General features: G+C 44.7%; 1 protein-coding gene across 1 annotated transcript; it reads right to left on the reverse strand.

Annotated features, from left to right (window-relative positions):
• Positions 1–1032: 1032 nt before the first annotated feature.
• LOC112059403 (uncharacterized) lies at positions 1033–9606 on the reverse strand. Its single transcript, XM_065574913.1, has 3 exons — positions 9228–9606; positions 2620–3566; positions 1033–1649 (listed from the first exon to the last, which is right to left on the reverse strand). The coding sequence occupies exons 2-3, from the start codon at positions 2999–3001 to the stop codon at positions 1273–1275; spliced, it is 759 nt and encodes a 252-aa protein (XP_065430985.1). The 5' UTR covers positions 3002–3566; positions 9228–9606; the 3' UTR covers positions 1033–1272.
• Positions 9607–13930: the final 4324 nt, after the last annotated feature.

Below are 13930 nucleotides of genomic sequence, written 5' to 3' on the forward strand. Positions count from 1 at the left end.
TCCCTAACTGTGGCGGGGTGATAGATGGAACACATATCCCGATCTTGGCACCAGATCACCTTGCCAAAGAGTACATAAACTGAAAGACGTACTTCTCAATGGTGTTGCAAGCACTGGTGGATCACAGAGGCCGTTTGCATGCCGCGCACATCTTTAGGAACACAGGTCTGTTCAGAAAGATGCAAGCAGGGATTTTCTTTCCAGACTACAAAATAACCATTGCTGATGTTGATATGCCAATCTTGATCCTGGGAGACCCAGCCTACCCTTTGCTCCCATGGCTCATGACGCCGTACACAGGCAGCCCGGAGAGCAGTAAGGACCGGTTCAACATAGGCTGAGCAAGTGCAAAATGGTGGTGGAATGTGCCTTTGTATGTTTAAAAGGTTGCTAGCGTTGTTTGCTTACTAGGTTAGACCTTAGGCTATATCTACACTACACACCTTTTACCGTGCCACTAAAAGGAGCGCAGCGTAGCTGCTGTTTGTTGGCAAGAGAGAGCTCTCCCACCGACAAAAAACTTCCACCCCCAACGAGCAGCGGTGGCTTTGTCCACAGGACAGCTCTCCTGCCAACAAAGCGCTGTTCACACCAGCGTTTTTCTTCAGCAAAAGTTTTGTCATTCGGGGAGAGTGGGGGGGGGGGGGTGTTTTTTCACACCTCTGAATGACTTTGTCCTTCAGTTTCCAGTGTAGACAAAGTCTCAGTGAAAGCAATATTCCCATTTCTATTGCTGCCTGCTGTGTGCTCCATAATATCTGTGAAACAAAGGGAGAAAATTTTCCGCCAGGGTGGAGGGTTAAGGCAGATCGCCTGGCAGCCAAGTTTGAGCAGCCAGACACCAGGGCAATAAGAAGAGCACATCAAGGGGCTCTGCATCTCCGTGAGGCTTTGAAAACCAGTTTCAGCAATGAGCTAGAGTAATGTGACACTTATCTGTGTTGTTCCTTACCAAACTGTCCCCTCCATTGCATTCTCTCCCCTGTAAACTCCACCCCCACCAACCACCATGTGTTGAATGAATAAAGATCCTTTTCTCCTCAATCCATTAAGTTTTATTATGCTACAAACACACAGAGACAGCAAAGAAAAGCAAGATACCCTGGGGCAAAAGGGCTGATAACACTCTGGGGGGAGAAACAAGAAAATCTTGCTTACAAGATGCACTGCAATATCAATCAAAGGCGTGGGAATGGGCGACTTCTGGTCCTTGTACCCTCCCCTGGTGTTCAGTGCAAGGGATACCGAACTCTCCCCCAGCCCTCCCCAGCCTCATATGACATTTGCGGGAGGAGGATGTAAACTGGGCGATGATGGCAGCAGGTTCAGCATAGGCTGCAGAGGGACTCTGGCATCCAGCTGCCTTTCTTGAACCTCAACCAAACGCCTCAACGTGTCTGACTGCTCCTTCATAATCCGCAGCATCTCTCCTGTGTGGCACGCACTTGTTCCCAGCATGCTCTCGTCCTCCCTGTCCACGTCCAAGTTCTCGGACAGTGTAATCCTCCATGCTCTAAGCTCCATCTTGTCACTCTCGGAGACGTGCATTAACTCATCGAACATGTCCTCCCAAGTCTTCTTTTTATGCCTTCTCATCTGGGAAAGTCTCTGTTCCGGTGTGGAGGATGCGCCGATGGACAAGATTTCAGCTGCAAGGAATGCAAAGCACAAGGGTAGCATTGACAGTGCACACATGGTTTCTGGTGCAAAGTAAATTTTTTTTTTTTAAATAAAAAAATCCCTTAATACTCTTCACTGCAAGCCATAACGTAATCACAACCGCTGATTATTGCAAGAGTCAGTTTGCTGCTCCAGCCGTGGTGAGTACGGCCACAAGGCATGGTCGAGAGGCCTTGTGCTGCTGCTTTTGTGAAGACATCCTTGGGATCACAAGGAACTTGAGAAAACCCCCTTTTCCCCTAGCAACCTGGATGGTGTTGGAGGACAGGAACCAGTGTAAAGCCCCCCCAAAAGTTTGTTTTTTTTTACAAAAACGGCACCAGGTTGGGGGGAAGGGAGACAAACAGGAAGCAGCCACAAACCCTGCTTTTTTTCCAGTGCTGCTTGCAATACACGGTGATCCCTTCCAACTACAACCACGGCACGTTTGGGAAAACACTGTTGTGTGACCCAGATTTCACCAAACGGGACGGATTACTTGTTGAATTGTTTGTGGTTTAAGGGCTAGCATTCAAAACTTCCCATTTCCCCTAGGTGACCCTATGTGATATTACTCTCCTGAGGGTAACAGAGGTGGCAAGGGAGACGCTGCAAGCATCTGGGTACAGACCTGGTCCTTATGCTGCAGTGCTGCGTGCTGCAATGATGCCAGCAGAGTTAATACTGGAGTGGCACAGGAAAGCGTCCTACCGTGGTGGATGAAATAAGGCAGCCCTTCCCAGAAACCTTCTGCAAAGGATTGCTGAGTACTTCCATGAAAGCTTCCTAGAGATCTCCATGGAGGATTCTCGGGCCATCCCCATGCACATAAACAGTCTTTTTCAGAGCGCACCCTCTGCGTAGCTGGAGTGGCCACCAATACCTACTTTTTGGTTCAGATTAAACATAAAAAAATAATAGCATGTAACCCCAACAATTTGATCGGAAATGTGTACTCACTAGAGGTGCCTTCCCTGGTGTCACGCTTCACCGCCAACTGGTCCTGTGAAGGGATGTGCTCGAAGGTTAAAAACAATTCTTCGCTGTCAGGGAGAATGGATCCTCCATTTGCCTGCCTCACATTCTCCTCCTCCTCGTCAACAATGTCCTCCTTGTTATTGCCCGAGGTCGCCCGGGGCTCCTGGGAGGTATCCACGGAGCCTTTCAGAGTAGTGGTTGGGTCACCACTGAGAATCGCATGCAGCACCTCATAAAAGCAGCATGTCTGCGGGGCAGAACCAGAACGACTGTTCGCTTCCCTTGTCTTCCGGTATGCTTGCCGAAGCTCCTTTATTTTCACGCAGCACTGTTGCCTGTCCCTAGTACACCCCTTATCCCTCATGCCCTGTGCAATCTTGGCATAGATGTCATCATTTCTTCAGCTGGATCAGAGCTCTGCCTGCACAGACTCTTCTCCCCACCCAGTAATAAGATCCACCACCTCCTGTATACTCCATGTTGGAGTGTGTTTGCGGCCTTGAGTCTCCATGATCAGCTGTGCTGGCGAGCTCTCCATGCTGATCAAACAGGAAATGAAAATTGAAAAGTTCCCGGGGCTTTAACAGGGGAGCGGCTGTTTCCTGTGTACCTGGCTGATGTGCAGTGGAGTTTAAAATGCTCTCCAGAGCGGTCACAGTGGAGCACTGTGAAACACCTCCTGGAGGCCAATTTATTTGAATTACACAATGCAGTGTTTACATTTTCCCCATGTTGACCAGTGGATGTCGAATCAAGTGCTATGCCTCTCATGGAGGTGGAGTACAGAAGTCAACTTTACAGGCCACTTAGGTCGGCGGAAGGGACTCGGTAGCATAGACACATACATTATTAGATCGATTTAATGCGGTTTATGTCCACCTAAGTTTGTAGTGTAAACCAGGCCTTAGTTAAGCAGTTTCTCTTGTTCACTAGGTAAGCACACACCCAACAGGGGAAAGAAAAAACATGTTTATAAAAAATAGAAAACTATGACTGTAAAAAACAATTGGTGGCAAACTCAGGGTCAGGTGTAATACCTGAAATTCCTTTCAACTGCACTGTTTTTAAACTGACTGGATTTCAAGCTGACAGTCTCCATTTAATACAGCCTGAGGAATTAAGCACTTTGAATATTCAACTGGAGTTGTATACTCTATAATAGGCCAAAAATTGATTTGTGACATTCTAGTCTCAATACCATTGTGATAAATAGGAGAACAGAACCCTTGGACATTTTGTATGCTGGTATACTGATGATACACACACACACATATAGTGAGGATCATACCCAGGTTACTTCAGTGCTTTTTCACTATAACATCTGAGATTTTTTTCCCAGTTTACCGCAAGCTTTAAATCAACAGGCATAAAAAACTGATCATTTAGTAGGATACCTGCTGCTCCCATTAAATTTCTACTAATTAATTATTTTTAAACTACCTACAACCAAAAGTGATTTTAAAGCAATCTTGATAGACGTGCTTACCAAATGCAGGCAGCACTCACATTATACTACATTTTAAGAGTTTCACTTTCAAGAGAAGTGTAACGTCAGCATGCTGAAAGATTGACAAAGCCACTACCCAGTTCTTATATGGCACATTTCAAGCACACATTTCAAAGAGTTTCATAAAGGAGGGCATTGTTATCCCCATTTTAAATAGAGGAAAAACTGATGCAAGTCACCACCTAATCTAAGGCTATAGCTTTACTTTTCTCTTGGTCAACCTACTACTAAATAGTTATATTTAGACATTCCGTTGAAATGGAATCTGTCAACTAATATTTTAGCTTGTCTTTTACTCAGTTGTCTAAAATCCCTTCCTTTAGTATGTTTCTAACGCAGAAGAAATCATCACAGTACTCTTGGGTTGTTTTCTCCCTTGCTTATACATCAGCCTCTTTGAAGGGAAAAGTTGGGCACAACTACCAGCATTATAAAAGTTTGCTTAAAATGCTGCTGACAAACCAATGTAAGAAGCACAATTCTTCATCGTGGTTCCTGCTCCACGCACCTTCCCCTCCAGAAAGTGGCTTATTTTATTTCCTATCAACATATTAGCAACATCCTCATATTCATCTTCCCCAAAACCTCCTATCCAAAACTACTCCTCAACTGTTATTAGTGATGCCATCCTGGCAGCTAATTTCCAATTATTCTATTGGACAGACATCCTTATTGGACTGTAAACCTGATTTCAAGCTGACCTGAAGTAAACAAACAAAATAAATATCAAACAAGTAGTATTTGATTTGATCAACGGGATTTTGTTCTGTTTTTTGCTTCCAATGGTAAGAATCCTATGATGTTGGGAGGTAGCATTATTTCTATTGTATTTTCCCTGTTTAAAGAAAGCCTACTTTAGTTTATTTTAAAAGGGATACTTGTCAAACAGTTTAAACTCAAAGTTTAGATTTAAGACTATGTATGAATAGAAGCACTCATTTGTTGTCCTTTAAATGTTTTAAAACACATCATTTGTTTGGATTTAAACATTTCCATCTGCAACCCCGACAACTTCTCCATGCTTGTACAGCTGAACCAGTAAGCAAAAATTAGACATTTTTAAGAAGTTAATTAGTCTATTGTCCAAACTAAGAAAAATGCATCAAATGAACAGCATAACAGATGAAAAACAACTAATAGATTTCAAGGCTTTCCAATCTAACCTCCTGCATAAGAGAGACCATGGGACTTCCTTGAATAAATTATTGCTTCCAGTCGAACAGTTATGCTTGAGCTAGAGCATAACTTTTAGAGAGACATCCAAACTAGATTTAAAATTTTCAGTAATGGACAATCTGCCACAATCCTTGATAAACTGCTCCAATGGTTAATTATGCTCAATGCTAAACATTTTACTCATTTTACATATACTTATTTTAAAAAAATATTTTGGATTTAATAATCTACTGTATTATTATAAGCACATAAGGAGAATTGGGTTTCATTTTAAAATTCTTGTGACAAGATAACAATGAACAGGTTTCATCCTGTAATACAAGAGAGAAGTTAATATACAGAAACCAAATCAAGAGTTTGGTTGATTTGAAATAAGGGGATCTTATAATGTTTAAGACCCCGCACCTCCAGTGGAGATTTGTTTAGGTGCAGGGGCCTTTACAGTTATTGAACAGAAATGAAATCGGGAAAAATCATTATGAATCACGTTTTACCCTGTAATGCAGCATTTAGGAAACCTTTTCTCTCCCCTATTGCTCCAGAAAAGGACCAAAGAGCCCCCATCCTGCAATCAGATCTGTGGGGACACATTTCTGCACCTCTGCAGAACCCCAATGAAGTCAGTGGAACTCCGCTTGGGTGCAAAGGGGTCTAAATGAATAAATCCAATTACAGGATTGGCGCCTAAGGCAGGTTTGCCTCTCCTAGCTACAGTCACCATTTCAGCTTACAGAATAGTAATGCTTCACACTGGTATCTTTCAGCCAGGGATCTCAAAGGCCTTGTCTGCACTAAGAATGCCAGAGAAGTCTCCCTCTATTACTCTAACACCAGCAAAGCTCCATACAGAAAGTGCTGAAGCATTAGAAAGCCATTGGCAGTTTTTCTATTATGTCATGTAGACATGCTTTGAGCTGAGTTAGATGAGGCAACAGTAATGTCCCTGTGGCTGGTCTACACTAGTGTTCCTCCTGTTGTTACTGCCACTGGATCTGCACTTGTGATAAAACAACATGGGAAATGTCCCTGAAAATCCTCAGTCCAGATGCAGCCACCATATTTTACAAAGCTGAGAAAACAGGCACTGAGGAGGAAAGTGATTTGGCCAAGGTTACACACAGCAGGTCAATGCCAAAATCAGAAACATTATGTGGGGAGTCTTGACTCCAGTTCCCTGCTCTAACCATGACACTGTTTACCCTAGTACTCCATAAAGGTATGACAGGAGTGTTTGCATACCCTCAAATGTCTTCTTACAGGATCCAATATACTGTGATCACACCTTCCCTTCTGACTTTTGCACACCACAAAGCTATCAGACATTGGAAGGCACCAGTGAGTCATTTGAGGATTTACCACCCCCAATCCGAAGTTGCTAAGTGGCAAACCCTTCCCTACTTTGGCAGCCTCAGACCACACCTGTAACAGTAATCCATTTACAAATGCCACTGTAAAATAAAAGACATCCAACTAGCTACACAAATCCAGTTTAGAATAGAGAGAGGAAATATAACGTAAAACATTTGTTTGCCCTTCGATCACTTCTAAATATCATAGCATCCTCACTCGCTCCTATCCCCGTCCACCTCACTGTATTAGCCTTAAGCATGGTCTTTAACAACAAAATATTCTCCCACAATAGCAATCTCTTCTACTCTCACCACCACCCACAAAAAAAACCAATCACAAATGCACAAATCCGGCGGGCGGGGGAGGGGGAGACAGAGACATCATGCCCTGGAAAAATTTTCTAAGGGGGAAGGGAGAAAGAAGAGGGTGAAAGGAAGTAGCCCATGGGCTGGGAATGTAAAGTGCACTATCCCATCTTTACACTGTCACGAACAAACAAAAAAGAAACAGCAGCAGAAGCCAGCTCTGGGAAGGGGAGGAGGGAAGAAGAGGCTGAACGTTTTGATGTCCTTTAGTTTCCGATTTACTCTTTCGCCTTTGCAAGGTTACAGAAAGGCCATCCAGGAGGGGGGGGGCGCGCGTGCGGAGGGAAAGGGGTAGAAAACGCTGTCCTGATCCTCCATTGCTCAAAAGAAAAGAAGGAAACAAGAGGCTGTGTTTGTGTGCAAGTATAGTCCTAAATATGGGAGAGTGTATGAGAAAGAACAATGAGCTCCCAGCCTGGGCATTGTGTCTCTCTCTACCTCCCTCTCTTCTCTCCAGTCCTCACCAACTAACAACAGATCTGCAAAGCTGCTATCCACCCAACCCTGCCCATTAAAATCAACCCCCGTTTGTAATTTAAAGGGCAAACACAGGGAGCAAAGCCAAGGCATGTAATGTTTACCCACTGATGTTATTTATTTATTTTACACAAATTCATTTTCCCTTCTCCTCTTCCCCACCACCCTGGGTTCCCTGACTCTGAATGGAAGCTGTGTACACAAAACATAAACATGTTTCTTGCAATATTAAAACTGAGAAAGATCCAGAATATTACACATTAAACTGAACATGTAGCATATCTGTATTTTACAACCTACCACATTTTCCCTCTAAGTGAGTAATTAGATTTTTTTTTTATTTTTAAAGGAAATATATTATTTGAATCCTACCATTTCAGGTTTCTTTCAAAACAAAGTGCCCCTACCCAAATGGAACACCAACATCAAACGACCAGATTCTGATCTCAGTTACACTAATGTAAACCCAAAATAATTTCACTGTGGCAAATCTGAACTCAGAAGCTGGTCCAATGAGTACATAAAATCTTGTGAGCCTCTAATTTCCAAGAACTTTACGGTTTCCAAGAAAAGAGTCAGTATAAGAAGTCAGTTAATCAAAAATAACTTCAACCAGTGTACACAAATAAATCTGAGGAAAGAGACGCTTCAACAATGAATCACATTGTTTTCTTCCCAGCAACTTCTTGAACAGACAGTTTCAGAAATGAAACCTGTAATGTTGTCTACCTCCCACTGCTTTTCTGTTTAGGTTTGTGTCTCTCTTTTTCTAAAGTGCAAAAAGCAGAAAAGAAAAAAAATACTTCCCACACAACTAAAAATGTTACAACTAAACCCATTTGCATCTGCATCAAAATTTTTATTTTGCAATTTGTTATAGTCCCCAAAGACACATGAAAAGTAAAGAGACTCTTAAATTTATAAAAATGGGTTTGTTTTTTAAACACTTCCAACTTCCCCACACCTGGGAGGTTCCCCCCTCAGACTGATGGAGCCAAGATATTTAGTGGCAACAAATATAATTCAGACAGGTTCTCAAAAAACAAGAGCTGTGAGGAAGAAGAACACTTTACCTTTACAGACACTTTAACTTTCTAAAATACATTCAGATTAGAGTCCTCTCTCCCCACACCCCCAGTCAGTCAAACCTCTGACATGCTTTCAAGATGTTCACAGGTTGAAGCATCCTTTTCCCTTCTCTGGCTCATACAGCCCCAGCAACTGGCAGCAAAAACAACAATCCAGCCAGGCACTGATAGAGCAGAAGGGAGAAAAGAAACAAGCAAGTTGGACACTTTACCTTCCCTTAAATTGCAGCCACACAGACTCCCCCGATTCTCCTACTGCCCCACTCATGCAAGAGGTTCACAGTGGCCTCCTACACCAAGCCCCCAATCCTGCTTCACACACTAATAATCAAACCTCACAAGTTCACCCAAACACTCGAGGGGAGGAAGCAGCAGCAGACAAGTTGAAGACTTTACCTGACCCCTTAATTACAGGCAGATAAACAAAATAAAATAAACAACACCTGGCTCCCCCCTACACAGCAGTCAAAACATGACCTTACAAATCCACCCAGTCTATTCAAGAGAAACCTCCTCCTCCATCAACCCCCTCCCACACACACCCCATTCTCTGCCCCACATATTAACCCCCACAAAACCCAACAAGAAAGGGGGGAGGGAGCAGCAGCAGGCAAGTTAGAGACTTACCTTCCCCTGACGCTCTACACCATCAATGGGTGTTTCTGGGGTGCCAGGCAGGCTCTGGAGAGAAGTGGGGGGGGGATGAGGGAGGAGAGGCGGAGGGGAGGGGGGCTCAGCGCAGGCACGGCGGGGAGACAGAAAGCGGCAGGGGCGGAGGTGGGGGTGCTGGGGGGCTCGGGTCCTTCAGCAGCAGGAGCCCAGGGGCATGGCCGCGGAGGGCTGGGCAGACAATGTGCGGCGGCGGCGGCAGGAGGAGGCGACTCAGGGACCCAGCCGGCGGGGTGGGGGCGTGGGGGAGGCTCCGCGAGCGTCTGGGGGGCAGCCGGGCTCTGCCTCCTCCTTCCTGCTCACACACCGAATCGGCACCCAGCCAGCCAGCCAGGCCGGACCCACCCGCCAGTATCCGGCCTCCTGATTGGATCCGGACCAGGACCCCGTGACCCGGCAGGAGGCTGGGACCAATCAGGGGAATGGATGGAAGTGATTTAAAAGAATGGGGGGGGGAGGAGAGGGTGAGCTGGAGCAGCCGAGCCTAGGAGAGCGAGCTCGGGGGTCTCACGTCGGACCCGAGCCTGGTGGACGCCGCTGAGCCGGGCTCGGAGGGTTGTTCCCTTCTCTCTGCTCCGGCCCCCGGAGAAGGGTGCGCACGAGGGGGACCGGGACCCCCCCCCCACACACACACACACAAAATCAGCGCTGAAGGGAAGAGTGGGGCTACCCCCCGTACACTCACTCTCCTGTGCCTGGCTGGGAGGACCCCCTCCATGTGTGCGCGCGCACACCCCACCCCCCGACCTGCGGGGACCCCCAATGCATAGCCACAGACACCAGCCCTGGGTCTTGCCTCGAGGGTTGGCCCCCAACATACATACACACCTAATCCTGGAGGGTCCCGCCAAAAACACACCTCTGACCTGAAGGGACCCCCCTCACCTCACACACACATACCCCTGATGTGGAGGGTCCCCCCACAACTCTTTCTCTCTCACATACACTGCTGGCCTAGAGGGGCCCCCCCATGCTTGTGGACTTCCCTATGTGCACATATGCCCAGAGGGTCCCCCACTCACACACATACCTCTCATCTAGAGATCACCCTAATACATATGCACACCCACTGCTGTGTCTGGCCTGGGGACCCCTTGCAATGCACCACCCTTGTCTGGGGTCACCCCCCCATACTGGCATGTACACAATCTGGACTTGTCTAGGTTCTTGATATAATTTTGAATGCATCAAATGGCAGTGCCACCCCCATGATATGGGCAGACCACCTATATTCCCCGGGGGGGGAAATGGGTGACTGTGCAGGAGAAATACAGGGAGCAGCTTGTTTAAAAGGGACACGGCACTCCAGTGTCTTACAGAACTCTATGTTGGTGTTGCATTGTCTGACCATTTGCATGAAACCTATCATTAGATACAGCTCGGCCAACTTGTGGCACAAAGCAAGAGTTGCCCTTTAAAGTAATGGTTTGGTTATTATGCAGTAACAGCAGTGGATGCCAGGAACACACATTATACAGTGTCCCTTGTATCAGGAAGTAAGTGTGAAGTATAAATATAAACATACACTTGACACAAATAAGCTCTTTACAATGATAAAGCAAGCAAGGCTTTCTAGAACCTGGAAGAGACAGAGAGCAGAATCTGACCTGATCTTTTCTTGGACCAGTCTAATGTACCATTTAGTACTCCTACTCTAGTTGATCGGCATTTCAGAAATGCTTAAGACAGACAATAGTTTTTTTTTAAACTATCATATTAAAAATACTTGAATATGCAGGATGTAGTGAGGCATGACTTTGTTAAACCATATCTAAAATACATTTTGAGGAAACTGTGGTTATATACTGTCCCTACTGCCTCATGTAACAGTGTTTGCATGATACCTGTTTTTCAAGTTCCCTAACACAGGAAACTAGTATGTGTGGGCTCTGAAAAACCAAAGGTGTCATATCTCATTCAGTTGTAAGGGGTGATGAAAAGACATGGCTTGTTTTAAAATTTTCAAAGTATTTCACTCTTACATTGATGGATTTGACAGTGTGTATTTGAGGTGTGTTTAATCTCAGGGATGGAAGGGGTTAATCCATGCTCTGCATGCCATTAGGTTTGCTGTTTTTCCATTTTCTCTCTCCAGAATGCTTTCCAAGTTCTAATGGAGTTTTAAATGTGTGCCCACATATAGCTTTCCAGTGTTGGCAAGTATATGCACTTATAAATGAGGGATGGAAAGGTGATATTAGGCAGGTGCTTCTGATAACTAACCTTGTTTCTTATAGTTTTACTGAGAATGGCACCACTTTGTGAACACTGAGTTCAGCTAAACTCAGATTGCTGAAACCAGGAAATAAAGAGTCAGTAATGCAGACAAACTTCTGAAAACTAGGAAATATGGAGTTGAGGTACATACCTGCACAACCTTAACTCTGTCCCGCTGGAGCTGGCAATCACTATTGGGAATTATCTGCATACGGTGCCACCCGTGTTCACTGTGTTAGGTGAAAGGATTGGTTGGAAAAACTTGGCAGAGCAGTGATTGAGATATGAAATCTGCAGAGTCCAGCCTTCCCCTCCACACACTCCCCAATATGTGAACAAAGGAAAGGTGCATGTAGACTTTGAGAGATCCAGTATGTGTCATTTCAGCATCGAGTTCTGTAGTTTGAGGCAATAGCAGCACAGGGCTACCAGTATTAAAGAGCTAGCTGTGCTTTAGATGCCTTTTAGTCCTTCTACAGTGCTCCTCTCTGGGGAGAAATTTCACTACCTTTGCTCCTCTTTGAGTGAAACCTCATGCTCTTACCACTCAGACCGGATCTCTGTGCTGCAGACAAACCCCTTTACAAACCATGTTAACCCAACATGCCCAACTGATAGGCATCTTAAGCCCTTCTCCTCCACGAGCCTGTGAAAGCAGCTGATTAAAGTGACTCAGGAACAGCTTCTTCAAAATAAAATGTTATTTATTCACCCAAAGATACACAGCCCATAAAGCAAAGGGGAAAAAATAAAGACCTATATACATATTTCCCTTTATCTAAAACTTAATTTTTTCTTGCAAGCTTTAGTAAATTCCATTCAGCCCTGTTACCTCCATCTCTGGATTGCAGGAGAGCACGTGACTGTTGCAGTTTGTGTCTGTTTCTGTCTGAGACCCATCTGTAGCTGCTGCTGGCAACTCAGGTATGGGAAGAGTATACTTTGGCAGCCTGTTTGGAGCCAGCAGGGGCATTCCCCAAGTAATAGGTTTTCCATTGTTTCTTCAATGACCCTTGATCTTCTCTGAATGGAATGTTATTTCTGCCAGTTTCATTTTCTATTTATTTCCCCCAACAGCCTCCTTAGATTTAACCCCTTGCAGACAGGCAAGATAATATCAAGCAGGTAAACTGAGGTGCATATGATCTAACAAAATAATACACAACTCCCTGACACTCCATGCATGGTTAGTGTTAGATGAAATCTTGTGGGTAAGGGTGAAGGGATTGTAAAATTTAGTGTGGTGCGGGTTACTTCTGTGGAGCAGGCTTAGTGTTTGACTGTGGGGAGCACCTGTTCAGTACCCAAATTATGCCTTACCAAAGAGAAGGTGTTGGACTGTGTCCTATGGTGTTCGTGTGCCCTATTCCTTGGGTGTTCTGCATTATTTGCAAGGCCAGTGAGCTGTGTGCATGCTAAGGGCATGCAGGGGCATCACTCAAAGAGGGAAGAGTTAAGGGTGCAAACTTTAACTCTGTATTCACTAGTTTTCAGAAGTTTAATTTTGCAATACCTTCTTCACTCTTTATTTCCTAGTTTTCAGCAGTTTGAGTTTAGCTGAACTCGATGTTCTGGAAAGACAAGAGGTACCACAAGGCACCCTTAATTATGCATGAATTAAAGTTTGGGGACATTTAGTTTCTTTGTTTAAAAAAAAAAATAATAATAATTTCTCAGTATCTCCCATACAAGAGCCCAGCTATCCTCCTCCACTGTCTCTGGGTCTTTGGCAATGATTACCCTGGATATCGAATGTACTGGTTGCATATTAGTCCCTTCACTGCCTCTGTATGATCACTTGTCTCTCTACCTATCCAGCACAGCTTCCCAGATGTGGGGAGGGGAGGGGGGACCAAACAATTTTAGATTTTGTAAAATGTTGTTTATTAGAAGGTCTCTACTTAAGGAACTTCTTGATCAGATTACCCCAAATATTGACCACTAACACTACCCAGCACCCCTGTGAGGCACAGCAAATTTCAGGCAAGTAGAGTAACTGCAGATTTTACAAAAACAACAAGGAGTTTGGTGGCACCTTAAAGACTAACAGATTTATTTGGGCATAAGCTTTCGTGAGTAAAAACCTCACTTCTTCGGATGCATAGAGTGAAAGTTACAGATGCAGGCATTATATACTGACACATGGAGAGCAGGGAGTTACTTCACAAGTGGAGAACCAGTGTTGACAGGGCCAATTCAATCAGGGTGGATGTAGTCCACTCCCAATAATAGATGAGGAGGTGTCAATTCCAGGAGAGGAAAAGGTGCTTCTGTAGTGAGCCAGCCACTCCCAGTCCCTATTCAAGCCCAGATTAATGGTGTTGAATTTGCAAATGAATTTTAGTTCTGCTGTTTCTCTTTGAAGTCTGCAGATTTTAGAGCACATACAAAAAAAATCAATCTTTAAACAGATAGCAGTGCTCATTCTTAACTTACAGTGAAGC

Source organism: Chrysemys picta, chromosome 21 (genome assembly GCF_011386835.1).
Source record: "Chrysemys picta bellii isolate R12L10 chromosome 21, ASM1138683v2, whole genome shotgun sequence".
NCBI classification, from domain to species: domain Eukaryota; kingdom Metazoa; phylum Chordata; order Testudines; family Emydidae; genus Chrysemys; species Chrysemys picta.

What these genes read in the sequence shown, in the direction of transcription:
- LOC112059403 (XM_065574913.1), bottom strand. Translation starts at nt 3,001, where the DNA reads ATGAGGGATAAGGGGTGTACTAGGGACAGGCAACAGTGCTGCGTGAAA. An exon ending in CACCAGGGAAGGCACCTCTA is followed by an intron (nt 1,650 to 2,619) that starts GTGAGTACACAT and finishes CATTCCTTGCAG; the next exon opens with CTGAAATCTTGTCCATCGGC.